The sequence below is a fragment of the Lycorma delicatula genome, chromosome 3 (genome assembly GCF_047948215.1).
Source record: "Lycorma delicatula isolate Av1 chromosome 3, ASM4794821v1, whole genome shotgun sequence".
Lineage (NCBI taxonomy): Eukaryota > Metazoa > Arthropoda > Insecta > Hemiptera > Fulgoridae > Lycorma > Lycorma delicatula.
In genome coordinates, this window is record NC_134457.1 from 12,453,446 (window position 1) to 12,480,994 (window position 27,549).

The 27,549-nt window shown below is 32.7% G+C and overlaps 1 protein-coding gene across 1 annotated transcript in view; it reads left to right on the forward strand.

The window, feature by feature from the left end:
- Positions 1-27,549, forward strand: part of LOC142320795 (photoreceptor-specific nuclear receptor-like) — a 229,045-nt gene that overhangs the window by 113,941 nt on the left and 87,555 nt on the right. Inside the window, exon 2 of the mRNA XM_075358774.1 lies at positions 18,913-19,189. Within this exon, the coding sequence (XP_075214889.1) occupies positions 18,913-19,189 (277 nt within the window). The remainder of the gene's footprint in view (positions 1-18,912; positions 19,190-27,549) is intronic.

A 27,549-nucleotide genomic window follows, 5' to 3' on the forward strand; every position in this document is an offset into this window, starting at 1 on the left:
ATTATATACAATAATATAATTTGCTAAAGTATAAATGATTCATAAAAAAAAGGTAAAAATATTTGGCCTTGAAATTCCAAAAAAAGTATCTTTATTTCTTACGTTGTACTCTTTTCTAATTCATATTTGCTAGAGTATATTTAAGTCAAAAAAATTTTTAAATGGAATTTTGAGGCTGAATTTTTTTCAGCTTTTTCCGATTTGTCTTAACTGATTCGGGTCAGTGTCTTAATGCGTGGCTAGGAATTCGTTTGGGTGTTTTACCGTCAGAATAACCGCATTCGACAATTGTACCCGGTTGTTGTTTGGTATGTTCGTGGATTGATTTATAGGTAATTTTGGTTGCTTTGGTATATGGTAGGTCCAAATTACGATTTTGCTTACAATTTTTTTAGAGATTAATTTTTTGTTATAGCTCAATTTATAAATTTTTATTGGTTATCAATTTTTTTTTTATTCGGTTTAGGCGAGGTTGAAAAATTTTTTTTTTTTAATTGATGGGTTTTAACACCGATGGAAATGTCTTTCGACGTATTTGCATCGGTGCCATTATGATAGAGACTGTATTGATGACTGAAATATGTAATCAGGTATTAAGGTCTAGCAGATAACTTCCGGTAAAACCCATCAAGGCTAGGGACGGAGGGAGTGCTTTGGAGACCGGGATCGTCACAAGTAGGGTGTTTTCCCCTTTGGGGTCAGTAAGTATTTGAAACTGACATCATTAGTTTCTATTTTTTTCTCTTTTAATTCAGAAAAATTTGATTTCATTTCTTTTAATACTTGACGATGAACTGAAATATCCAATATTAAATAATCATGTCGAACGTTTTAAATTATAGCAAATAAAATTAGACCAGCCTGTAATCTAGCAGTTAACTCATCATCTCAAATCAGTTGTTTAACAGCTGATTTCGAAATCGAAAGTTCTGAAGTTCAAATCGTAGTAAAACTTTGTTGCTTTTATACGAATTTGAATATCAGACATTCTGAGTTCTGAGGTTCGCATCCTCATAAAACCTAGTTGTTTTTATACGGATTTGAATACTAGATAATGGATACCGGGGTTCTTTGGTGGTTGAAATTCAATTAACCACACATCTCAGAAATTTCGATCTGACTCTGTACAGAATTACACTTTATTTACATGTCATACATATCATCTTATCTCATTAGACCGCGCGGGAGGAGGTTGCTTATTATTTACTACTTGAACAAATTGAAACGTACACATTACGGAAAAAGATTAAATTATTGGCTTCTTAGGGGTTCATATCTCGAGAAACAGAGGATAAGTTTAGGGTTCCTTAATCCTTCGAGAATAACATCTCAAGATATGAATGTGTCCTGTTTGACGTCCATCAAAGAAATAAGGTCTATATATCTTCTTTTTTTTTGTGATCCTACAACGAATATCAATTGATGGTATATTAAGTTCCTTCTTCATAATTAGTCCAGGATTTTTCATCAGACTGATAAAGGCATTTGTGAAGGTTTACTAGATTATTCAAATTGTAGCGTGCTTCAATTGACCGTACCGCTAAGCTAGAGATTACAGTATTCGTTCTCAAATTAGGCGATAACACCTCCTTGTGGACGCTGGAGGCCGTCAGGGGGACGGTAAAAGGCTCATAGAAAATTGTGGGCATTCAGGCGGTCTAGGAAGGCGGTGGCTCATTAAAAAAAAGGCAAAAATTATGTTTTCTCGATATTTCAAACTAAAATTAAATATCTACTACACTAGTACAAAAAATTAAAGCAACACTTGATTTCAATGAACGATTCCAGGACATTTTAAATATGTACTTACCACCCTGGATGTTGAATCCTTTTTCAAATGTCAACACAACAGAATAATCCCAGTTAGAAGAACAATTTATAGAACTGACAACAAACGAAGAAATAAAAGTAAAATTCAAGAATGACAGTCAAGAATTTTGGCTGCAAAAGCCAATCCCGCAACTGTACCTTGGATTTTGGTCGATTTTTCAACAATTTCTCGTATTTGTCTGAACGTGGATTTAGAGCTAACCAAAAAGAAAAATTAAGCCTTAATAACGTAAAATAAGCTTAGTAACGTTGCTAACAAAAAAGAAAAATCGGCTTCATGTTACCGAACGCAGCGACTTACGGCTGTTTTTAAGTAAATTCGAGCCTGATATTAACAAACTCGTTAAAACACATCAGATTCATCCTTCACATTAATGTAATTGTAATTTTTCAATTGAAAGCTATGTTTTAATTATTGTATTGTTATAGTGAATATGCTATCACTATTGTTGTTATATAACTATATAGATACAATTGTAATTTTTTTGAAAGCAATTTTAATAAAAATACTTCCAAATATGAATAAATATGCGTTTTAATTGCTCTCATTTAAAATGTAAGTTTCAACTCAGAAACAGGATATGCCACATTTAAATACAATTGCAATTCCTATTTATCGGAGCGCATCTTAAAAACAGCAATTGCAATTATTATTTTTAACAGATGGTAAGTTTAAAAATTTTGGGGGCGCTAGAACAGTTTAGATTCTCAATGTGGGCGGTGGGCGAAAAATTTTGAAGATCAATGGATTAGAGGATCTGTTTCGAAACGAATTCCTCACTAAAGTCAATCTTTCCTCAAATTTATGTTCTCAAATAATTTCGGCAGGTACCATTTACACTTCAATTATTTTAGAATGGTTCATTAAGTTGTTTTGGGTATCTTCAAGATAATGAAAGCCTTCTCGGTGGATCTTAGAGGATGTTTTATTAATGTTTTCTAAAATGCAACTATTCCTAAGTCTATCTTTATTTGAAGAATCTTCAACGTCTACAATATTTTCAAATTTTAAATTAAAATAATGGAAATTTTGACAAGTCTGTAGTGAAATATGAGGAAATCTCGGATGGATTTATTATATTGGCGGCTACAATATTCTTATTATTTTTTCAGAATCATAAAAAAGTCATTGTTCATGAAACAAATAAAAGTGAATCAAAGAAGAATTGAATAGTAATTAAATCCCTGTTACAGATCCTTACAAAATTTATAACTACATGCGGAAGAAATTTAATTTTGACTCGACATATATTTTTCAGCTTACATAAATCAGCTTTGGAACAATGACCATAAAGCTTTATTAAGCGATATTAACGAAAAATAAGAAGATACACAAAAATATTACAGTACACACTCTAGGAAAGACAGTTACTTTTATACGGATTTGAATACTAGATCGTGCATACTGGTGTTCTTTGGTGGTTGGGTTTCAATTAACCACACATGTTAGGAATAGTCAAACTGAGACTGTACAAGACTCACACTCACACATATCATCATCCTCATTCATCCGGTGAAGTAATACCTGAACGGTAATTCCCGGAGGCTGAACAGGAAAAAGAAAAAAAAGGTATATTACATACTAATTATCATTAAATACAATTTAACGCCTTATTATTCGAATTTTGTCTTTAATTAAATATTAAAGTTATTTAAGAAAATTATTAAATGTTATTGTCTTACATCATTATTAAAAATTCTGATGTGGAGCCACATGACTTCCTTCTACGCCAACTAAATTACATATACATTTTTTTTTTTTTTTTTAATGAAAAGTACATAAATTTTATTTCATTAATAACTTCTGATATTTTTTCTTATATTTATATATATTTTTTATTGTCATTATTAAATTATTATTTATTGCTAAAAACGTTTTTATAAACAGAGGTTAATAATTATTAATAAATTAATATATTTAAATTAAAAAAAAAAGGTTAAAATAAGAAAAGGAGATTAAGTCGGATTCGAACCGAATGCCTTCCCCTTATAAGATCCAAATATTTCATTAATTAAAATTTTATTTGGCTATAACTCTGAAACCAATGGAAATATGTATCACTTATGATATATCGCTGAAAAGATCTCAATGAAGGCTTATTACTGCAGTTGAGAAAAAGTCAAAATCCAAATTTTTGGGATTTTGGGCTTTTTTGGACAATTCTGGTCCAGTCAATTGCAATCAGAAGGGGAGGTGCACAACTAAATATTACAACAGTTCTAAATCCAAAATTTCAACATCTAACGGCTAATCGTTTTTCAGTTAAGCGAGATACATACGTACAGATGTCACGCCGAAACTAGTCAAAATGGATTCAGGGATGGTCAAAATGAATATTTCCGTTGAAATCTGAAAACTGAGATTTTTCGTGATCACAATATTTCCTTTACTTCATACAAGGAAGTAAAAACATAACTTGATAAACAAAATAGAGGTACAAATCAAAATTATGACTGCCTTTTATGGTCAGTAAAATACAAAAATACGTGCTTTAATGTATTTTACTGGGTTAAACTTCTTCAAAAACTTGTTACGTTTTGCTTTGTTCTATCCCTTTCATTAGCGGGCATTCTACAAATTCTGCACAGACTGGTAGTTCGCTGCTAGCAGCGAGCTTCCTTCATTCCTTTTTCTTCATAAAATATTGAAGTCCTTCAACGAATTTTATTACATCGTTTTTCATTTTGACTTCGTTTTCATCACCTTCAACTTCATTCATATTTTTGATTAATCTTTTTGATTATTTCGTTGTCATTTCCACATAACTTGAAATTTTTTTTTGTCTTCAGTCATTTGACTGGTTTGATGCAGCTCTCCAAGATTCCCTATTTAGTGCTAGTCGTTTCATTTCAGTATACCCTTTACATCCTACATCCCTGTCAATTTGTTTTACATATTCCAAACGTGGCCTGCCTACACAATTTTTCCCTTCTACCTGTCCTTCCAATATTAAAGCGACTATTCCAGGATGCCTTAGTATGTGGCCTATAAGTCTGTCTCTTCTTTTAACTATATTTTTCCAAATGCTTCTTTCTTCATCAATTTGCCGCAATACCTCTTCATTTGAAGAGGTATTTCAACTTGAAATAATTACGTATTATTCATATCAGTACGAAATTATCCTCGAAGCCGTTAAAGAAAATTTACCACCCTCCCTATGGCGTTTAAACAACGGTTAACGTCACTAATAAAATTATTGGGTAATTTTACCAATAGTGTTAAAAAACAATACGAACTAGTGGGTTTTATAAGACGCTGTTTGGGGCATTAAACCGGCGATTTTTTCACGGATTATACCAATATGTTTTTTTCCACTAAACCTACCCAATTAAACGTCTGCGTCGTATATCCGGTGGTATATTACCCGGAATTTACTGTACTATAAATAGAAAGAAAATTTGTTTCATCATTTTATATAAAAACGTTTTGCAAGTGTAAAAAATATGAGAAAAATAACATGCAGTTTGTATTATAAACAGAAAATCAAATACAATAAAACCACACGAATCGGTTTTTAAAAAAATCACCTTGAAATTAAACAAAAAATTGTGTCTATCATTTAAAAGGGTTAGTTCAGGTGGTGGTAAGTTTCCGGAGGTCCCGGATTCGAATCACGGGCAGGCATGGCATTTTCACACGCTACAAAAATTTAATTAATTTCATCCTCTGAAGCGGTAATCCCGGAGGTTAAATAAAAAGGTGATAAGTTATAATTTAATCAATTTTAATTTTATAATAAAATTTCTCAGCATATATAAATGTATTTTCGCGACAAAAATTTCAAAATGTTCTAACCACTTAATCTATTTATTATCTATATTCGTGGCGGAGTGGCAGTATCTCGGCCTTTCATCCCGGATTCAAATCCCGGTTTGACATGGGATTTTTCATATGCTACATATCTCTATTTGGGCTAATCACCGTAGCAGTTGAGTCTATAATCTCATAAAATAAATGTAAAGCTATCGAAATGAAATTTTATTTAAATCCGAAATGCATGAAGTGAAAATACTTGAAACAAAAATCCCCCCATTGTATGAATTTATCAAGTGCCAATTATTTTTCAGGTCAGTTTAAATAATAATAATATTAATAATTCATAACACACATTCTCGGACACAGAATGCACTTTAACATCCGTGCACAACACGTACATACTAAACATTTGCATAAATATATATATATATATATATTTAGTTAAATATATGTAAAATTTTTGAAAGAATGCTTTATTCTCATTCAGTTTCTGTCAATTTTGTATATATTTAATTTGTTTATTATATATTTTATTATTGTTTTCTTAAAAATACAAAAAAATATATTTTTTTTGCATGTCCCGCCTTGATTATTCGATTAAGTGTATTAGCTTCATATTTGGTTCTACATAAAAATAATTACTGAAAATTATCAATATTTTTTTATAAATCGAACAAATAAGTTTGCGTTTAATAAATGTCATAATTTTCATAAATTCTATTTGTCACAAATTATTATTAGAGCTATATTGATCTACTGTCATTATATACAATTCAATAAATAATCAACAAACATTGTATAAAACATGCCAAAGAATGTGATTTTTGTGATATAACGTTAGTTGTCTCAAATGTTATGATTATTTAACAAATTTATATTCTACAGATTTCTTTTTTTTTAAATATAACAAAATAGTTAATAGGAAACCCACATCCTGCTATTTGCGTTGAAAACCCTGTTTATCTGCCACATATTTATGTGTGTGTGTGTGTGTGTATGTATGTATGTATGTATGCAAATTTTTAGTCCGTACGTGTTTGCACGTGTTGTGCACGGATGTTAAAATGCATTCTGTGTCCCAGGTGTGTAAGTGAGTTACTGAACGAGCGAGTGATTGCGCCGAGCGATAACGTGTAGAGACCGAGCCGGAAGCCGAAAGGAGAAGAACGATGCGTGGTTCTATTTAGTCGGATAGAGGGTTAAGGAACAGGAGGGGTATAACGGAACGGGGGCTGATACCAAAGAATGAGAAGCAATTTGCCAGATTTCATTAGCATATCCATTACCACATCACCCTAATACTATATATACATACATACAGCACACTACATGTTGCGCGCAAGCGTGCAGTCACTCGTATACACCCGATCACAAAAGTGAACCGACTCGACTAGGATTCTTTATTTAGGTCGTGCTTGTGTCTGTAACAATGAACACGATTTTCACCGCATTATATAATATAATTGAATAAGAAAAATCAAACTGTATAGTAACGATTAAGTCATTAATAAATTTATTTTTATTTCTATAAAAAGGTTATTTTTATAAATTATAAAGAATAACGATTAACTTAACATTGAATTTTATTTAATTTTACCGCTAAGGTTTTACTTTCATCGGATCTTGGCAGTCTAGTATACAATTAAAAATTTATCCTCAGAAATAATTTAATTTTTTATTTCCCGGCATTACCTGTATGGCTGCTGTCCACAGCTATAAAGGGACAGTATAGCGATAGCCAAAATTTTAGTTGTCGAGCTTTCGCCAAAATGCAGACGTTTCAAGACACCTTCCTTTTCTGTACAAAAAATGTTTTAGAAATTTCGAATATAATAAACGTACGTATATAATAAACTTACGTGTTTTGGACATTATTTATTTTAAATTTAAAATTATAGTATTATCCCACTTGTGAAGTCGGGAGATCGGTGTATTCTCACCGTCCAATAAGCTTCTTAAACGGTCTATGTAATGTTATGTGAAAAATTGTTCAATCACGACTGACAAAATATTTAAGTAACCTCAACATAATTCATGCAAATAATTATGGATTTCAACCAAAGAAAAGCAGCCGAGATGTTAAAATTACGTTATCGGTTCCATATTAATTAACTTTAACAATAATAAAAAACTTTAGATCTAACGAAAGCCTTTCACACCTTCCCGTATTCAAAGCCGCTACAAAAATGAAATAGTTCGGAAATACCAAACTACTATTAAGTAATTTATTAAACTAAATAAATTTAGTTTGGGAATAGTTTGTGACTTACCACATAAATTATTTACAAATCACCTAAAAAACAGGTCGCAAATATTTACGATCGACAAAATTACTAGCGTAAACCACGCAGGGATCAGTCTTATCCCCTATCCTATTCTTATTTTACATGAATATCTTATTAAAACTAAAAATAAAAAACTGTAATATATAATATCTTTCGCTAATGACACTGCCTGGATTATCACGGGCTCCTCATGTCATTAATTTATAATCTCGGCTGTGAAATGTCTTAGAGGTTATTGGTTTTGGTTTGCTTGGCATTTCTCCCGCCACCACCCTATTCGGTCGCCCTAAAGCATAAGACCGACTGTCTGTGCCAAAAACGGCTACTGAGCCTCGAAACAGTTTAGCTACCAGTATCCTAACTAGCTCCTAGAGCTAACCTAGAAGCGTGAGCGGAAAAAGCGTGGAACCATACACCACTCTCTTGCGTGTCCCACCGCCCACTTGCTATATATCACTAAAATGGGTAGGCGCATCTCGTCAGCTACTAAAACATATATGACTATCGATTATTAAATTTATCTCGTCAAAGACAGCAATTCATTGCCACGCCTAGGCTGTTGAATACCAGCAAATACCTGTTCACCGTTAAAGCACATAACCTTAATCTGGCTGGTAGCCGGCCATATCTCTTAGCTTCCTACAGCAGCGCGGTAGGAGTCTTTTCCCTTAGGCAAATTACTGTTGTCGGTTGAACAAAGCAACCGCATCAAGGAACTCCCACACGATCCGACAACGCGGATCTTGCCGTTTGTGAGTGGCCAATTTTCCCCTTGACCTCTAAATTCCAGGGTGGCCTGAGTTCTGCCCCCCCCCCCCCAAGAGCAGGGCAGTCGAACATCATGTGTTCGTTCGATTGGACCTCCCTGCAGACGCACAGCTCATTAGCTGCCAGGCCGAACCGAAACAAATATTGATTTAAAATTACATGGTTGGAGAGCACTCGGGCTCCCGTTGCCTTTAAACACGAAGAAGCATACCATCCCCCCAGATACTGTATAAATCTATACAAGGGCCTTCCCTTAGTCGTGGCGTGCCATTTTTGCTGCCGTACTTCCATGGGGAGGCTGTAAAGCCTCCTCCGCAGGCGGGAAATGGGCAACTGTTCGAAATGCCTTAGGGATGTCAAAGTGTGATTTGATGAACATCTACTAACCTTAAATATTAAAAAAGCGTGTTTATGACGTTTTCTACAATCACGGTAATCCGCCTCCTGACCTAAATAAATTAACCGTGCATTCAATAAACTGCAAACGGCCAATTTTTACTCCACGTTTGTGTCTTAAACTAGAAAAATTAAATAAAATAAAAATCTTGGCATCTCAATAGACCCTCACCTTAAATGGGACGCGCACATTAACAATATGCGCAAAAGAATTAAACTCTTAATCCTTAAATTCCACCAAATTAGTAAACTAATAAAATAACAGTATCGCTAGACTTGTATATTTTGCGTATGCCCGATCTATATTGCTGTATGGAATACGTTCACGGGGTGGGGCGAGAAACGTGTTATTTAATAAAGCGTATGTGCTTCAAAAACACTTAATAAAAGCGACCTTGAATAGCCAAGAGTTTACAGTACAGCTTACCTATTCCAAGAATTTAACGTGTTAACAATGAGAAAGTTCTTCGTCAGAATCATTGTTTTATATATTAACAAAACCATAAACCATTTTAATAACGGTGATTCATCATATATTCTGAGGCCATCTAGTATCTATCATCTTTATAATACCCCGAGATGATCTATCGGTCTGCAGAAGACATTTTATGAATATTTATGCTAAACTAATAAATCTTACTCCTGCTGAATTTATGTGTAGCAGGGTGAACAAAATATCCTTAAAGAAATAAATGAATTGATAATGACAAATAATTTGTACGAATCACTACACATATTCTAAACATGTTTTTGGTATCCTGTCTAAATGAAACGTAATTAGTAAATTTTCTAATTCAGTTTTAATAACGTTTTGGTTTTTTATACTAAGGAAGGCAAACTTTAAATTTATAATTAGAGTCATAATATTAACATTATTTAGCATTGTTTTGTATTGTTACAAAATAGTATTAACAACATAACAGATTATAACAATGATTTTACAATTTATACAATATACTAAGCATAAAAATCTACAACAATATAAATATTATTTTCCTATTCTTGTATCTTCTTGTAATTACTACGTCTAAAATGTTGAATTTTAATGCAAGGGTGCGGCTGTTCATTTGTTATAGTATTCCGTTTGATTTTTTTTTAAATTATTTTTTTTTTATTCTTTCGTCGTTTTTATAAGATAATAAGTTAAAATTTTATTTGATCTCAGTCTTTAACAATTAATTTTTTTGTTTGTAAAAACTTTAAGTTACTTCTATTTACTTTAAAAATAGTTTTAATTTTTATATTCCCTTTTTAGAAATATTGTATAAAGTGGCTCATACCCGCGCACAGATTATCCTTTGCAGGTATTATGTTTCCTAATTATATATTGTAATTCTGGTCTCATGTGTTATACGTCCACAACTATAAATATCTGTCCACGATCGGTTATGAGATAACCAAATAAATATACATAAATATATTTTTTTTTTGTCTTCAGTTATTTGACTGGTTTGATGCAGCTCTCCAAGATTCCCTATCTAGTGCTAGTAGTTTCATTTCAGTATACCCCCTACATCCTACATCCCTAACAATTTGTTTTGCATACTCCAAACGTTGCCTGTCGGCACAATTTTTTTCTTCTACCTGTCCTTCCAATATTAAAGCGATTATTCCAGGATGCCTTAATATGTGGCCTATAAGTCTGTCCTTTTAACTATAATTTTCCAAATGCATCTTTCTTCATCGATTTGTCGCAACACCTCTTCATTTGTCATTTTATCCACCCATATGATTTTTACCATTCTCCTATAGCACTACATTTCAAAAGCTTCTAATCTTTTCTTCTTAGGTACTCCGATCGTCCAAATTTCACTTCTATATAAAGCTACGCTCCAAACATATACTTTCAAAAATGCTTTCCTGATGTTTAAATTAATTTTTGTAATTTATATATATATATATATATATATTTGTGTAATAAATAAATCTAAAAGTATAAATATAATTAACCAACCTTAACCTACGCTCGCTTCGCTCGCTAACTTTGACTAGCGAGCGTAGGATAAGTTTAGTGGGTGTTATAATATATATATACATATATTTGGTTATCTCATATCCGAACATGGACAGATATTTATAGTCGTATAAACCATGAGACCCGTAATTCTTTTTTATGTCATATTTTGTACAAGATAATTCATTCATCCAATATAGTTAACAATGATTATCAGTCACATTTCGGTTCGATTCATTATTAGTAAAATTATTAAATTTTTTTATCGATCAGCTTATTAATGAAATTATTAGCAGCTTCCTACCTTTTTTTCTCTCTGTAGGAAGAGGCAGTATATATATATATATATCACGCATTGTTACTATACAGAAGGGGTACATTAGTTTGTTGTTTTACAAGATCCTTACTTATAGCTATGATGAACGTAAAACACATATGGTACAACAGGCAGTTGTCAAATATGCTTACTTTGAGAGTAATGATGTTCATTATCCCTGTTGTAAAAAACAGAATGAAGATGAACACTGAAAAACTAAAATTCTCTTTCAAAGTAGGTGTATTACAATACTTTCGACTCGCAATAGAACACACTACTTTACTTCCCTACATTTACGGAATTTTTTTATTCTTGAGAACGGCTGTCATTTTCAAAAGCGATTCGCGACTAATATTATGTCGTCTAAAATGTTTTCGGTCATAGTACTGAACACGCATACACGATGTATGTATTCTAAGAGGCTGTAATTAAATTGAAAACAGAGTTTGATCAGAGCACAATCAAAAATTTATAATGGAATAGTTTTTTTCTAAATTCTTTAACCGAGAAAAGAAACAGTAACAAGAAATTAGTAGTGTAGATAAAAAGTATGTTCGTAACATCGTGTAATAAATTGAAGTTGTAAAAGAAAAAAGAATAAATACAATAATAAGAAACAGACGAGTAATATACATTGTTAAGTGAAGCGAATATAATATTTGTTAGTTTGAAATTTATAGCGGAAAAACTATTAACAAATAACTTTGTGTAGAAGCGGTGTTTGCATAATAACGCAATAAGTTATTATATTCAATAAAGTGAAAGATACGAGAAATGCTTTTAATCGACCCGGAGAGGGCAAACATAAAATGCCGTCAAATTTAACAACCCCGTTAGGACCGGCCCCATCGTGTCGGTGCCGTCACGTAAAGCTTTCGTTCCGCTGGGGATAATTAATTTTCGATCGGCCAGAGTTTGGCACTCGTACTAAGTAAGAGTGTAGCGTCGAGCCGAGCGAAGTAGAAAGGAAAATGCCCCTAACAACACCCGCACCCTTCCGCTAGCCCTCTTTCTACAGCGAAGAGAGGATTTCGTTCATTGCTTTCTCCCCCCTTTCCCTCACTAATACTAATACCGGATACCCTTAATACGATAAACTACCCCCTTCGTATCCCTCACTACTCGCTACCACTTGTACCGGCCTGAAAATAAATCAATCATCTCTCCGAACCTCCCCCCTTCTCCGAGAGAACCCGCTTAAGCCTTCTTTGACTTTTGTTTTGTACGCCTTCTTCCCCGTCCATCTAGCTATAACAGTATAAAACTATAAGCCTATCTTCCTCCCGCTCTCCTCTTAATAAAATCCCTGTTGCGACGACAGGGATTTGTGTTGCCAAATGTGAAATACATTGAGGAACAAAAGTAACATTTGGTGCTCGGCTCGATCTAACTCCTAGTCCATAAGCTATCGGATAAAAAGAAACCCCTTCATCCTATTTGTTACCCGCAATCCTATGTGAATTAAATCTCCCGAGATGATAGTAATATTATAATAAATTGATTGCAACGTTATAATAGTAAATTAATTACTAGATGATTATTATTATTGTTAGGTAATTTAGTAAATTTTTCTATTCATCTGTAGGGAGTCGTTTCGCCGGTTTGATTTTAGCTACCGTTCTTCGCCACCTCCGAATCAAATCCCAAGTACCTGAATATAAAAGTCATTACACAAACAGTACACTGCACCCTAGATTAGAACATTTTATAACAGACGAACTCCACGCCATTTACCTGAGTTAAATATATAAATTCTGGTGCGGATAATAATTCAACAATAATTAAAAATAAACGCAAATTTGTGTAATATTAAATTACAAGAATACAAATGATCAAAATTTACTTTAAAAAAATTTTAGATTTAAATTTTGGTACTTTTTCGTTTTACGCCTCCCCTCACCTTTTCACGTAAAAATTTACTTAATGTAGCATGTTTTTTAATAATTGATGAATAAAATATTAGAAAAATACCGTAGTAACTCTGTGCATCAATAAAAATAACCCAATAATACATCAGAGAAAACACATTAACATGCTGTTTTATACCGATCATTTTAAACATTCTCCATATTATCATATTAAAAATATAAGCATTATTATTGCTTATAAATATAATCTAACCAGCCGCTTAATCTATGCTCACTTCGCTTGCTACCTTAACTAATTAAGAGTAATTTATTTATTTAGCGTACGGCACCAAAACACAACACCAATTACAGCCAAAATTACAAACAAAGATTTAACAAATTAATAAATATATGCTACTGATTCTGGAGTCGCCGTCAGGAAATCTTCAGGAGCCCCTTCATAAGCTGTCCTAGGGCAAACTTCTGTGATGTGTCTGACATTTTGATTTCCACCACACTCACAAAGAGGCGTCGGTGTTTTACCCCATTTATACAGGAAATCGGCGCACCTACCATGCTGAGTCCATATTCTGTTTAGCGTTGACCATGTCTTACGTGGCAAGTCAAAACCCGGCGGCCTTTGAATAATACATGGGATTTGGTTATTTAAATGATAGATAATTGTAATAATTACAGAATTTATTATTTAAATAATCAAAACATTATTGTTAATTAGTCAAGTTTAGCGAGCGAAGTAAGTATAGGTTAAGTTTGGTTAGATTATATTTATAATTTCTCTGCAAATATCTCCAAATACCGACTGATTTAGAAGAATTCTGCCTCTATCGTACTCTCTTTTTGAAAATGAAGACTCGTCTACGTCTACCGTCCTTCCTGAACCACCTTACCTGTTTTGGGTTTTTTAATAAATGACCAGTACACATACTTCTCTCAAATATGTTTTCCAATCCGTTATTGCTACACTAGATATAAACATACGCTCGCTGCTAACCTTCACTAACATGTTAATATTTTTAAAATTATTAATATAAAACAGCATTTTAGTGAGTTTACTGTCTAATGTTTTATTCATCAATTATTATAAAACTTGTCATATTAAGTAATTTTTATGTGAAAAAGGCGTAAAATGTTATAGGGGGGGGGGACGTAAAACGAAAAAGTACCTAAATTTAATCTTACCTTTAAAATTATTGCAAGGGTTAAACAATTAATTAATTTTTCAAATCGTTTCAGTAGTTTTTAAGATTATCCAGATAACAGATTTTCAAAATTGGTACAAATAATTGAATTCTATACAAATTTAAATACGGAATGTAAATCCATATCGAAAGAAATTTTTCATGGATCTTAAGACATATATCTGTGCCATCTTTCTTCCTTCTGTTTGACTGATAGATGAAAATTTTAGCCTAGTACTTTAACCCATAATTATGAAAAATTCAAATTACTTATCTTAAACAGGTGACTTTTCAATGATTTTGAAAAATGTATAGTTTTTTAAGATGACCGTTTTAAAATCTTATGTGAGAATTATACTCAAGAAATTACAGTAGGATTAAAATTTATATTTAAATTACTACTACTATACAATGTTAATTGAAAAAAAAAAAACAATTATTCCTCGGAAAGCTTGAATAAAATTACTATTGCATATACACACAAAGTATTTATAGTAAAATTACAAAAGATGGACGAAGTAAGTAGATTACATTAAAAGCCGATTAGAACAAGCATCGAAATTTTTCATTCAGAAAAGATGACCGCTAATATAAGTTATAAATTTAAATTTTAATTAGAAAACGTATTTACTATAGTGCATCGCCTAATGATAGGAAAAAATTGACTATAGGAAACACATCGAAAGGAAAAGAATAATTGAAACCTTTGCAATTTTGAAAATGATGTGCTTTTGAAGGAACACATTGAAAACTAGATGAGTGATAAAATTTGAAATGATGAGGTCTTAAGATTAATAGAAAAAGTAAGAAAAGAAATTTGAGGCAGAATTTTGTACCGAGACGGAAACACAGTTAATCGAGTTATTAGTAATTTCTGCCCTTTACTGTTTGGAAACGGTTAATAAAAATAATGCGTTGTTTCATAACATAAAAGTCTTTTATCTATTGCGGTACCTTCTAATGGGTGTTGGGCATACAATCTATTAGCTTCATTAGAATTGATATATTTATATTAGAATAATACGTATTTTATAGAGAAGGGCTGATGAATATCGATTGTAATTCAGCGGGCTTTGATTCAGATATGCAACATTATATTCAGTTGAATGAAGGGTGTAACGGGAAACGGTTCACTCCTCTTTTAAGTCTAACTTGTGTTATTTATTACTTATGAAATCGTTTATGCTAGTTTAAGGAACGATATTTTTGTATTATCGGATATTAAAATAGATTAATCAGTCGTGTATTAATAAGCAAAATTTTAGTTAATTCGGTGATAAATGGCTGTATAAAAAAAATTATAGAACGACAGATTGGAACTTATAAAGTAGAAAGAAAATTCTGATTATCATAGGTATGATGATGTTTTGATTAGAAGATTAAAACAGAACGGAAAAGAATGGAGGCGTTCAAGAACTGAACACTCACTTAATCCCTTTTAATCTCCTCCTGGATGCACCTGTAAAGAACAACACGAATAGTGCGCTGAATATATCACTGGTCATTAACTCGTTATTACCAGGAAAATATTTATATATATATTTATATTTTATCTGAAGAATATTATTTTTATAAAATTTGAGTTTTAAATTTTATGAAGTTTGAATCGTAAATACGTAAAAGTTGATTTCTAAAAGAGTATTCAAAACTTAATTATTATCGGTTTGTTCAGACTTGTAATTAATTGATTTTTCATCTTAGCCAGAGTTGTGCTGAAAAATTTAGGAGCTAGTTAAGTAATAGAATAGAAAACTGCTAAAAGTGGATTGAGGAGTTTAGTACACCTATTTTTACTTCCTTTTACGAAGTAAAGGAAGTATTATGATCGGTTTTAATTAAAACCGATTTTACATTTTAAGTAAAAATGTCGGTTTTCAGATTTCAACGGAAATATTAATTTTGACTATCCCTGAATCCATTTTGACAAGTTTCGAAATGATCTCTGTACGTACGTTCGTTCGTATCTCGCATAACTCAAAAACGATTAGCCGTAGGATATTGAAATTTTGGATTTAGGATTGTTGTAACATTAGTTGTGCACCTCCCCTTTTGACTGCAATCGACTGAACCAGAAGTGTCAAAAAAAGCCAAAAATCCCAAATAATTTTAATTTTGGACTTTTTTTAACTGCAGTATTAGGCCCTCGTTGAGATCTTTTCAACGATATATCATACGTAATACTTATTTTCGTTGTTTCCAGAGTTATAGTCAAATAAAATTTTAATTAATGAATTATTTGGATCTTACAAGGGGAAGGCATATCGGTTCAAATCAGATTCATCTCCTTTTTTAACGATTTTTCTTTTTTTTAATTTAAATATATTGATTTATTAATAATTATTAACCCCCTGATTGTAAAAAAATTTTCGACAGGTGAAATCGAAGATTTCACCTGTTAAGCATCTGATTTGCGACGGCACGTTTATAACGAGCCCGCCCGATGGGCTTAAAAGAAAAACTGGGATGAATTTTAAGTAATTAAATCAAACTTTATATTTGTGTAAAATTTTTTTTATCTTTGTTCGATATATAGCCACAGTTATCTATTTTTATATTGATAAGATATTATCACGGAGGTGTTAAGCAAAGACGAATCAGTTTTTACGTCAGGTTGTTTCAAAACCTGGAAAGTGTGGTGCTATTTATTTGATTGGCAGTTTGTTTCGTGGAAATTAGGAAATTACTTCGGCTTTACATACAGTATTCCTTGAAACGATCGTTTAAAATCACTTAATTGTCCGTTGTGATTTTATAAGTTTTTTTTTTTTGGTAAAATAAATCAATACAAAAAAAAAAAGATCAAACCTGCAACAGTTCAATTGAAACATCATGAGTAAACTCCATGTGAAAATGTATTTTTACGTCCTTATACGAAGTAAAGGATGTATTGTGATCACGAAAAATTTCGGTTTTCAGATTTCAACGAAAATATCCATTTGGACCATCTCTGAATCCATTTCGATTAGTTTCAGCGTGACGTCTGTACGTACGTATGTATCTTGCATAACTGAAAAATGATTAGCCGTAGGATGTTTAAATTTTGGATTTACAACTGTTATAACATCTAGTTGTGCACGTCCCCTTTTGATTGCAATCGACTAAACCAAAAGTGTCCAAAAAAGCCCTCCAAAAACATATGCATTTTGGACTTTTTCTTAACTGCAGTAATAATCCCTCATTGAGAGCTTTTCAACGATATATCATAAGTGGTACTTATTTTCATCGGTTCCAGAGTTATAGCCAAATAAAATTTTAATTAATGAGATATTTGGATCTTACAACGGGGGAAGGTACATATATATAGGTACTTATGTACAAACGTCAGGCCAAAACTACTCAAAATGGATTCACGGGGTCAAAATGGATATTTCCGTTGAAATCTGAAAACCAACATTTTTCGCGATCACGAACCGATTCGAACCGATGTCGAATCAGAATTCATCTCCTCTATTTTTAACTTTTTTTTTGTAATTTAAATAATTAAAAAAATTTAAATAATTTTTTATTTTTATTGATTTATTAATAATTATTAACCACTGATAGTAAAAAAAAAATTACAATCATTTTTAAATTATAATATTTGTTTTAATATTTTTAATTGATAGTAACAATAAAAAAATGAAAAAATATCAGAGGTTATTAATAAAATAAAATTTGATGTACTCTTCAATTTAAAAAAAATGCGTATATGTAATTTAATAGGCGTGGAAGGAAGTCATGTGGTGTCCACATCCGATTTCTTTTAGATATGTAATAAAAACACTTTTTTTACATATTTTTGTTTTATTTCACGACAAAATCTGACCAAACTTAACCTACTCTCGCTTCGCTCGTTAACCTTGACTAATTAACAGTAATATCATGATTATTTAAATAATAAATTAGTCAAGATTACCGAGCGAAGAGGGACTAGGATAATTTTGGTTAGATTATAATTTATATTGATTTATTTGATTATTGTTGTATAAATTTAAAAATACCCGTTTTTATTGTTATTTTTGAAAAAAAAATGGTACACTCTTACCAAAAATTATCTGATTAAAAAGATATAAATGTACCGGTAGATTTGAATAAACAGCATTTTTTGTTGTGTACAAATTTTCAGAGCGAATATTTTTAAACGACTGGATTATTACTATTAGATTCATGAGATTACTGATGCATTGCTTTTAGAATTCACATAGCCCCACTACATTATTTTTTTACTATTACAGTTAAAAACATGGGGCTGTACTTAAGTTATCGAATCATTCAGCTTTACTTGTCCGGCAGAATCGCCCTAGACGTTTTACAATATTTTTGGATATTACAACTAATCAACCCTGCTAGACCACCCTACCTTTCACTCTCAATCTATCTACTTAACGTACATTTTTATGACAACTCATGTGTAGTTATTTACGTTCATAATTTTAGTTGTATTTTTATTTAAATTAGCTACTTATAATTTATATTAAATCCTAGTAATCATTTTAATAACTAATTACCTGTTTTATCATTATTACAGTTGATAGAAATTTACATCGCAGTTCATATGTTGGTTTTGTTTCCGCATTTCAGACGCTGTTGTGACATCGGAGTCGTATTCATCACCCGATTGTAGTCCGCATCCTTTATCATTGTGTATATCTCAACAGCAACAGGGTCAACAACAGACGGTCGTCCGGGCCACGAGATCACCACCCTATCTTCCCCATTCCGCTGCCAAAGTCAAAGCGCTCGGATTAACTTGCGTGGTCTGCGGTGATACTAGTTCCGGAAAACATTATGGGATATTAGCGTGCAACGGGTGTAGCGGATTTTTCAAACGAAGCGTCAGACGCAAATTAATTTATAGGTACAAAAGCAACTAAAATTATGTATTACTTAGTATTATTTTTATAAATTATAGATTGAATTCTCTCCGATAAGTGTTTTTAATAATTATATTTTATTATCGGTTTTATTATTGTTCGACGTGAAACACGAAATTATAAATGATGTTAATTAATTAATTTACAGAAAATCTCCGTGTTAGCTATAATGCAGTTTACCCGGCTGTTGTCTATTTAATGTTTGTAGGTTATGAGGTTTGATTCAATCTTGAATGGAACGATCTTTTAAGAACCTATGATTGTTGAAGAACAGTCCAAATTGATCGACAGTATTTTAGTTTTAATTACAATTGCAAGAAATCAAATTAAGCGTATTTTGTTTTTAAGTAATAAAAATGAAGATGTTCCACCTAAGATGTTCCCACCTGAAGTCGATTTCATTCCAGACTGTAACCAGCAAGTAGGGCGTTGTCTCTGCAGCTGCGGCATTAATTCAAAGTCTTATTTCAACAAGATCAGCAGGCAAAGGTAAATAAAACCCGATTTTTAACGAAATCTCACAAGAAAAAGTCTAGCGAGATCAACTCTGACGAGCAAATTAGCTATGCAATTGAACCTTTACGACCGATCCACCGAGCCGGGAATCGAGTATCAAGAAAATCTCGGACTTCTAGGCGGAAGTGAGGTAGTGCTCCGTCTTGCTGATATTAATGCCGTCCATCTTAGTCTTCTTTTTTTGTCTTCAGTCATTTGATTGGTTTGTCATTTGATGCAGCTCTCCAAGATTCCCTATCTAGTGCTAGTCGTTTCATTTCAGTATACCCTCTACATCCTACATCCCCAACAATTTGTTTTACATACTCCAAACGTGGCCTGCCTACACAATTTTTCCCTTCTACCTGTCCTTCCAATATTAAAGCGACTATTCCAGGATGCCTTAGTATGTGGCCTATAAGTAAAAGTCGCCTTCCTCTTCCCACCGAACCTCACTAATTCCTACTATATCCACATTTGTCCTACCCATTTCCCTTTTTAAATTTTCTAGCCTACCAACCTTTTTCAAGCTTCTAACATTCCACGCTCCGACTCGTAGAATGTTTTTTTTTTTAATTTTCTGGTGACCCCTTCCTTAGTAGTCCCCACCCGGAGATCCGAACGGGGGACTATTTTACCTCCGGAATATTTTACCAAGGATGGCGCCTCCATTATTGCTATGTGAAAATGCAGAGAGCCACATTTTCTTGGAAAAAAAGCAGCAGTAGTTTTCCATTGCTTTCAGCTGCGCAGTACTCAGAGGACTGAGTGATGTTGATACGGCCGTTTAAGTCGTCCTGACTCACGCCCCTAACAACTACTGAAAGAGCTGCTGCCCTCTTTCAGGAATCATTCCTTAATCTGGCTCTCAACAGATACCTCTCCGATATGGTTGCACCTTCGGTCCAGCTACTCTGTATCCCTGAGCACTCAAGCCCCCTCACCAACGGCAAGGTCTCATGATTCATAGAGGAGGCCATCTTAGTCATCATCGTCTAACTGAGAAATTAGAAGATTTTTGAAACAAGTCCAGATAATCGTTACCGTTAAACGTTGCCTTCTGGGAGAAGAATGGCCGTACAATCTTTGTTTGCTGAGGACACAAAAAATATTGACCTCAGAGCTATCACGAATGTGCTGTAAAGTTTCATGAGGGTTTTCGCTACTCCATATTCGGCAGTTATGAGCGTTCACCTTGCCACTGAAGTGAAATGTTGACTCATCACTAAAAATTACATCGTGTAAAGATGTATCGTTGTTTGCAGTTCTAAACATCATTTCCACACAAAACTGCAGCCGAGCAACTTTGTCTTCATCTGTACCACCAAATTAACCGTAGTTAATGAAGAAGACTTCGCCTTCATTAACCGCGGTTAATTTGTACGGCTTCAAGTGCAATCATTTACGTAATACGCGCCAAACAGTTGTTTTTGGAATGCCAGTCTCACGTGAGGCACGTCGAGTTGATTCTTTCGGACTACGTCCGAAAAAATCAAAAAATCAGAGAAAGCTAAACTTTCTCTGAGTTGTTCCACAGCAGTTTTAGGACGCGTCGGCGTCCTGGTGATTTTGTATGTTTAACAGAACTGCTTGTCTGAAAGAACATTTGTTACCAAGAGTAAACTGTATTTCCCACTTACCTTACAGTTTACAGAAACTGTAAACTGTAAGGTAGGGAGGCTCCCTACCTTACTCTTTACGAAAATTACGTGGAACTGCAGTTGCAAATTGCAAATCATTGAAACAAAAATCAGCGAGCAGACGTTCCGCACCAGTAAATGTATTCATTTTTAACAACACTGATGAAAGCTCTGGGTCCGAATTCGGTACTAATGAACTTCTTTCTTCCTGTTTAGCCTCCAGTAACTACCGTTTAGATAATACTTCAGAGGATGAATGGGGATGATATGTATGAGTGTAAATGAAGTATAATAGTCTTGTACATTCTCAGTTCGACCGCTCCTGAGATGTGTGGTTAATTGAAACCCAACCAACAAAGAACACCGGTATCCACGATCTAGTATTCAAATCCGTGTAAAAATAACTGGCTTTACTAGGACTTGAACGTTGAACTCTCGACTTCCAAATCAACTGATTTGGGAAGACGCGTTCACCACTAGACCAACCCGGTGGGTTCGGTACTAATGAACTAAGCGAGTTAAAATTTTATGTGTTTTGCTATGAAATGATTCTTCAACCGAATTTGGAAGATTCATGAATAAATTTTTATATACTTTTAAAATGTTGAAGTCCTTTATGAATCACCCGGTATTTACTCTTTTGACAGTTGTAATGAAGTAATCGTTATAGACGATTAATTATCGTTTTTTTTTTTTTTCTGGAGGGGCTTTAATATTTTTATCAGTGCTAATAAAACAATTATAAAACATCTACAAAAATTATTTTTAGGTAATTGGTAATGTTAAACTTATGGCTCCTTCTCCAAACTTAGCTTCCTGTTCATCGATAAAACATACAAAAAGTGAGTATAATTCTCAAACGTTATTTAAATCGAGGTTCGTTAATGGGTGATGACGTTACATATAGGAATCCTCTGTGTGTGTGTGTGTGCGCGCGCGCGCACGTATTTTTTTACTGACTGATACTTTTTATTACATCTTTAAGAAAAGAATAGAGACCTAAATGGAATTAAATATGCGATGCAAAAATTGTTATTTGTAAAAATTAGTATTTTAATTTTCAGTTAAATTTGCTATTTAACAACATTGTTAAATAGTAAAGTGTTAGGAGAAGACCAATTTGGTTTCAGGAAAAGTATAGGGACAAGGGAAGCAATTTTAGGCCTCAGATTAATAGTAGAAGGAAGATTAAAGAAAAACAAACCAACATACGTGGCGTTTATAGACCTAGAAAAGGCATCCGATAACGTAGACTGGAATAAAATGTTCAACATTTTAAAAACGTTAGGGTTCAATTACAGAGATAGAAGAACAATTGCTAACATGTACAGGAACCAAACAGCAACAGTAATAATTGAAGAACTTAAGAAAGAAGCCGTAATAAGAAAGGGAGTCCGACAAGGATGTTCCCTATCTCCGTTACTTTTTAATCTTTACATGGAACTAGCAGTTAATGATATTAAAGAACAATTTAGATTCGGAGTAACAGTACAAGGTGAAAAGATAAAGATGCTACGATTTTCCGATGATATAGTAATTCTAGCCGAGAGTAAAAAGGATTTAGAAGAAACAATGAACGGCATAGATGAAGTCCTACGCAAGAACTATCGCATGAAAATAAACAAGAACAAAACAAAAGTAATGAAATGTAGTAGAAATAACAAAGATGGACCGCTGAATGTGAAAATATGAGGAGAAAAGATTATGGAGGTAGAAGAATTTTGTTATTTGGGAAGTAGAATTACTAAAGATGGACGAAGCAGGAGCGATATAAAATGCCGAATAGCACAAGCGAAACGAGCCTTCAGTAAGAAATATAATTTGTTTACATCAAAAATTAATTTAAATGTCAGGAAAATATTTTTGAAAGTATATGTTTGGAGTGTCGCTTTATATGGAAGTGAAACTTGGACGATCGGAGTATCTGAGAAGAAAAGATTAGAAGATTTTGAAATGCGGTGCTATAGGGGAATGTTAAAAATCAGACGGGTGGATAAAGTGACAAATGAAGAGGTATTGCGGCAAATAGATGAAGAAAGAAGCATTTGGAAAAATATAGTTAAAAGAAGAGACAGACTTATAGGCCGCATACTAAGGCATCCTGGAATAGTCGCTTTAATATTGGAAGGACAGGTAGAAGGAAAAAATTGTGTAGGCAGGCCACGTTTGGAATATGTAAAACAAATTGTTAGGGATGTAGGATGTAGAGGGTATACTGAAATGAAACGACTAGCACTAGATAGGGAATGTTGGAGAGCTGCATCAAACCAGTCAAATGACTGAAGACAAAAAAAAAACAACATTGTTGTTACGTCTCGTTTAACTTCTGTATAACAATCTACAACAAAAAAAATTGTTAATGATTAAAATTAAACATTTATTTTTTTATAATAAATGCCAATTTTAGACTGATTTCGTCTAACTCACTTGTACTACTGTGTTAAATTTTTTATCGATAAAATAAGAAATCAAAAACAGCAAGTCTTATAATATTTACGTAGACCTATCAGTCGTAAACGCACCGCGTATCGCAGATGAGACCAGCAGACTGCTGCTTCTGTTCCAAGTAGTAATTTGTGGTTCCGTCAGTCCTCCCCTCGTAGTCTACCGGATCGAGATTAGAGGGGAAGTTACCCTCCCGCTATTAAACCGTACCCGTCACCTCCCCTTTATAACCTAAATCAATTTAATAACAATTGATATATAAATTTCCCTCCCCTAACCTTCATAATATGATCGCTACAATAACTAAAGTGAATTTGTATGACCCGATCGTTTGACGTAAAACTGTATTGCAAATTCCTAAACTTTGTACAGTAATTAACTCTGAATATGAATGTACGTTCCTTTTACTGCAGAAAAATGAAAGATAAAATTTAAAAAAATTACTGTTAAAAAATTTCTAAATTCTTTCTGATTTTATTTTGTAGTAACGTATCAATTAATATAGATCGACAGGTACTGCTGGTATTAGCTCTGATATTACGTTGTAGTTAAATTTAAATAGAATATTTTTACTATTTCATACTTTAGCTTGTGATAATCAAATAACCACCCGATCCGATCCAAATATTGCTATGTTTTTCAATACCGATATAACTGAAACTTTACCGGAATTTTATAATTACTGACAACCAAATTAACTTTTATTATTTTTTTTTTCAGAGTTGCGCGCACAAAAATCAAATATATATAAAAAATATTCAAAAATCAAATTTAGATTAAAGTTTTTAAACTTTTTATCTTATGTCTTTCATAGAAATCCATTCTTTGTAAACTTCATTTGTATTTACTTCTTGAACAGTAATTTAATTCTCATAAAGTCACCCAAGTGTTCATTTTCGAGTTTTCTGTTTCGGAATTTTGTTTTTATGGAATTCATAAGAGAAAATGCACGTTCGCCGTCTAAGTTGGATGCTTGAAAAGTTCCCATAATGTTATATAGAAAGGAAAGGTTTGATAATTCAGAATTAGTTTGAACAAAGGTTAACGTATCGCTAAAAGTCTTAAACAATTCTAGTTTAGTTTTCTCTAGAATTGTAAATTTCAATTCTGAATATTCGTTCCATATTTTATCTAATCGACGTTTTTATTTGCCATAAATCATGAATATTTTTTTAGGAAAATTGTATTATATTTTGCTTTCCAAAATCAAAAGTTTTAATGAAATAATTATTATAATTATATTATAATGATAATATATTATATATAATTACTTCATTATCAAATGCTTGCCAGTCTTTTAATTGTTCATTTGGAAGTCTGTTCTCTAAATACAAACATACACGTTCAATAAATCGAATCATAGCTGATGTATCAGTATCATTTTGACGTACCGAATAATATTTCTCTTACAGTGTCACTCCAAAAGATTTCGTGTCCCAAATATTGATTTTTTAATTTTTTAATTTGTCAATTGTAATTTTTACATACCGATGAGCATCAATAATTGTTGAATCACTTTCTTGTAGATATTTTCGTAAGGATGTAAACTCGTGTAATACATTTTTTAGAGCAAATTTTGAATAGCTCAGTATTCGAGTATAGTATAGCTTCGAGTATTAGCTCAAAAATCTTTTTGAGCTAATACTCGATATTTTGAATTAGTCAGAATTTTTTAAAATAATATTTACAAATGGGATCATTACATTCCCTTACGTGAATTTTACAATACTCACATTAATGTATTGTAATTTTTTACTAAATTACCGATTGAGAAATACCTGGATAACCATTTAACGGTTTAAATGGTATAACATCATGTTGTAACACTTGAGCTAATTCTTAAAAATTTTCGTTTTTGATGCTTCTTTTTCCTGTTTAGCCTCCGGAAATTACCTCTCAGATAATACTTCAGAGGATGATATGTGTGAGTGTAAATGAAGTGTAGTCTTGTACAGTCTCAGTTCGATTATTCCTGAGATGTATGGTTAATTGAAACCCAACTAAAAAAGAACAACGGTATCCATCTAGTATTCAAATCCTTATAAAAGTAATTCTCTTTACTAGGACTTGAACGCTGAAACTTTCGACTTCCAAATCAGCTGATTTGGAAGTCGAGAGTTCCAGTGTTTTTGATGCTCTCTTTTTTCTCTTTTTTCCTGTTTAGCCTCCGGTAACTACCATTTAGGTAATTCTTCAGAGGATGAATGAGGATGATATGTATGAGTGTAAATGAAGTGTAGTCTTGTACATTCTCAGTTCGACCGTTCCTGAGATGTGTGGTTAATTGAAACCCAACCACCAAAGAACACCGGTATCCACGATCTAGTATTCAAATCCGTGTAAATATAACTGGCTTTACTAGGACTTGAACGCTGGAACTCTCGACTTCCAAATCAGCTGATTTGGAAGTCGAGAGTTCCAGCGTTTTTGATGCTAAGTCGGTAAAACATTACGCACACAATCAAATCTTCTATATCGCATAATCAAATTTTCTATATTCAACATAATAAATACATTTTTCTATGCATAATCTAATCCTAAATCTTACCTATGTAAAATAACTCACTGTTGTTCGGTTAAGTGTGAAATTTATTTTTGATAATTGCCGTTATCCCCTTTTTTTCCCGAGCATATACTGGCCCATCACTCGTAAACATTGCCGGTTTTTTAATTTTTTTATTTATTCTGCCGATAAGTGAATAGAATATTTTTATTGTGAATAGTAGACAAACTCCCGTAAGTAAGTGTCATTAAGTATACCTTACACGTTTACAGTAGCTGATTATGGATGCGTGGAAAATAAATTTCTCGATGCAATTTATTGCAATATCTCTCAAATCATTACGCGACCGCACAGCTTAGAGGGTGCTATGCAGACAACTATTAAGAAGCTCGCCTATATCCGATAAACAACTCGGTCGCGCGATGAGTTACTACCACGAACATGGACCGTATCCGTTTCGTCAGATTGGTCGATATGTAGAGCCACTGACTCCAAATTACAGGTATACTAAGAATGCAGATAGTTCTACAAGATCCCTCATTTTTAACACAAATCAAGTAGATGTCCAGTCAAAATCGATTGAGCTCTTCAATTTGAAGTCGAATTTCAATTAGAAAAACTAAAGGAAAAATCAAAGTTAAATAAAAAGAATAGCATACTGAAAACGTGACTATCTAATCGACTGAAAAAGTTTCTACTGCTTGAATAGAATAAAAGATCAAGCTTATAAAATATTTATTGCAATCCTGTTGGATATAGGCCTAGTTGGATATAGGAATGATAATATTTTAGTTACAATCACTTCTATAAACGAGCAACGACATTCTCAAACACGGAAAGAAGTCTGAGGAACATATTTTAATATATGGCAAAAAACTGGTTAGACATATTCTAATTGAAGCTTTTCGTGAATATTGAGAAATGGGCTCATTAAAAAATAAATTGAATTTTGGAACGTTGATTTTACTTTTTTACTTCCTTGTACGAAGTAAAGGAAGTATTATGATCGCGAGAAATTTCAGTTTTCAGATTACAACAGAAATATCGAGTTTGACCATCCCTAAATCCATTTTGACTAGTTTCGGCGTGACGTCTGTACGTATGTATCTCGCTTAACTGAAAAACGATTAGCCGTTAGATCTTGAAATTTTGGATTTAGAACTGTTGTAATATTTAGTTGTGCACCTCCCCTTCTGATTGCAATTGACTGGACCAGAATTGTCCAAAAAAAGCCCAAAATCCCAAAAATTTGGATTTTGAC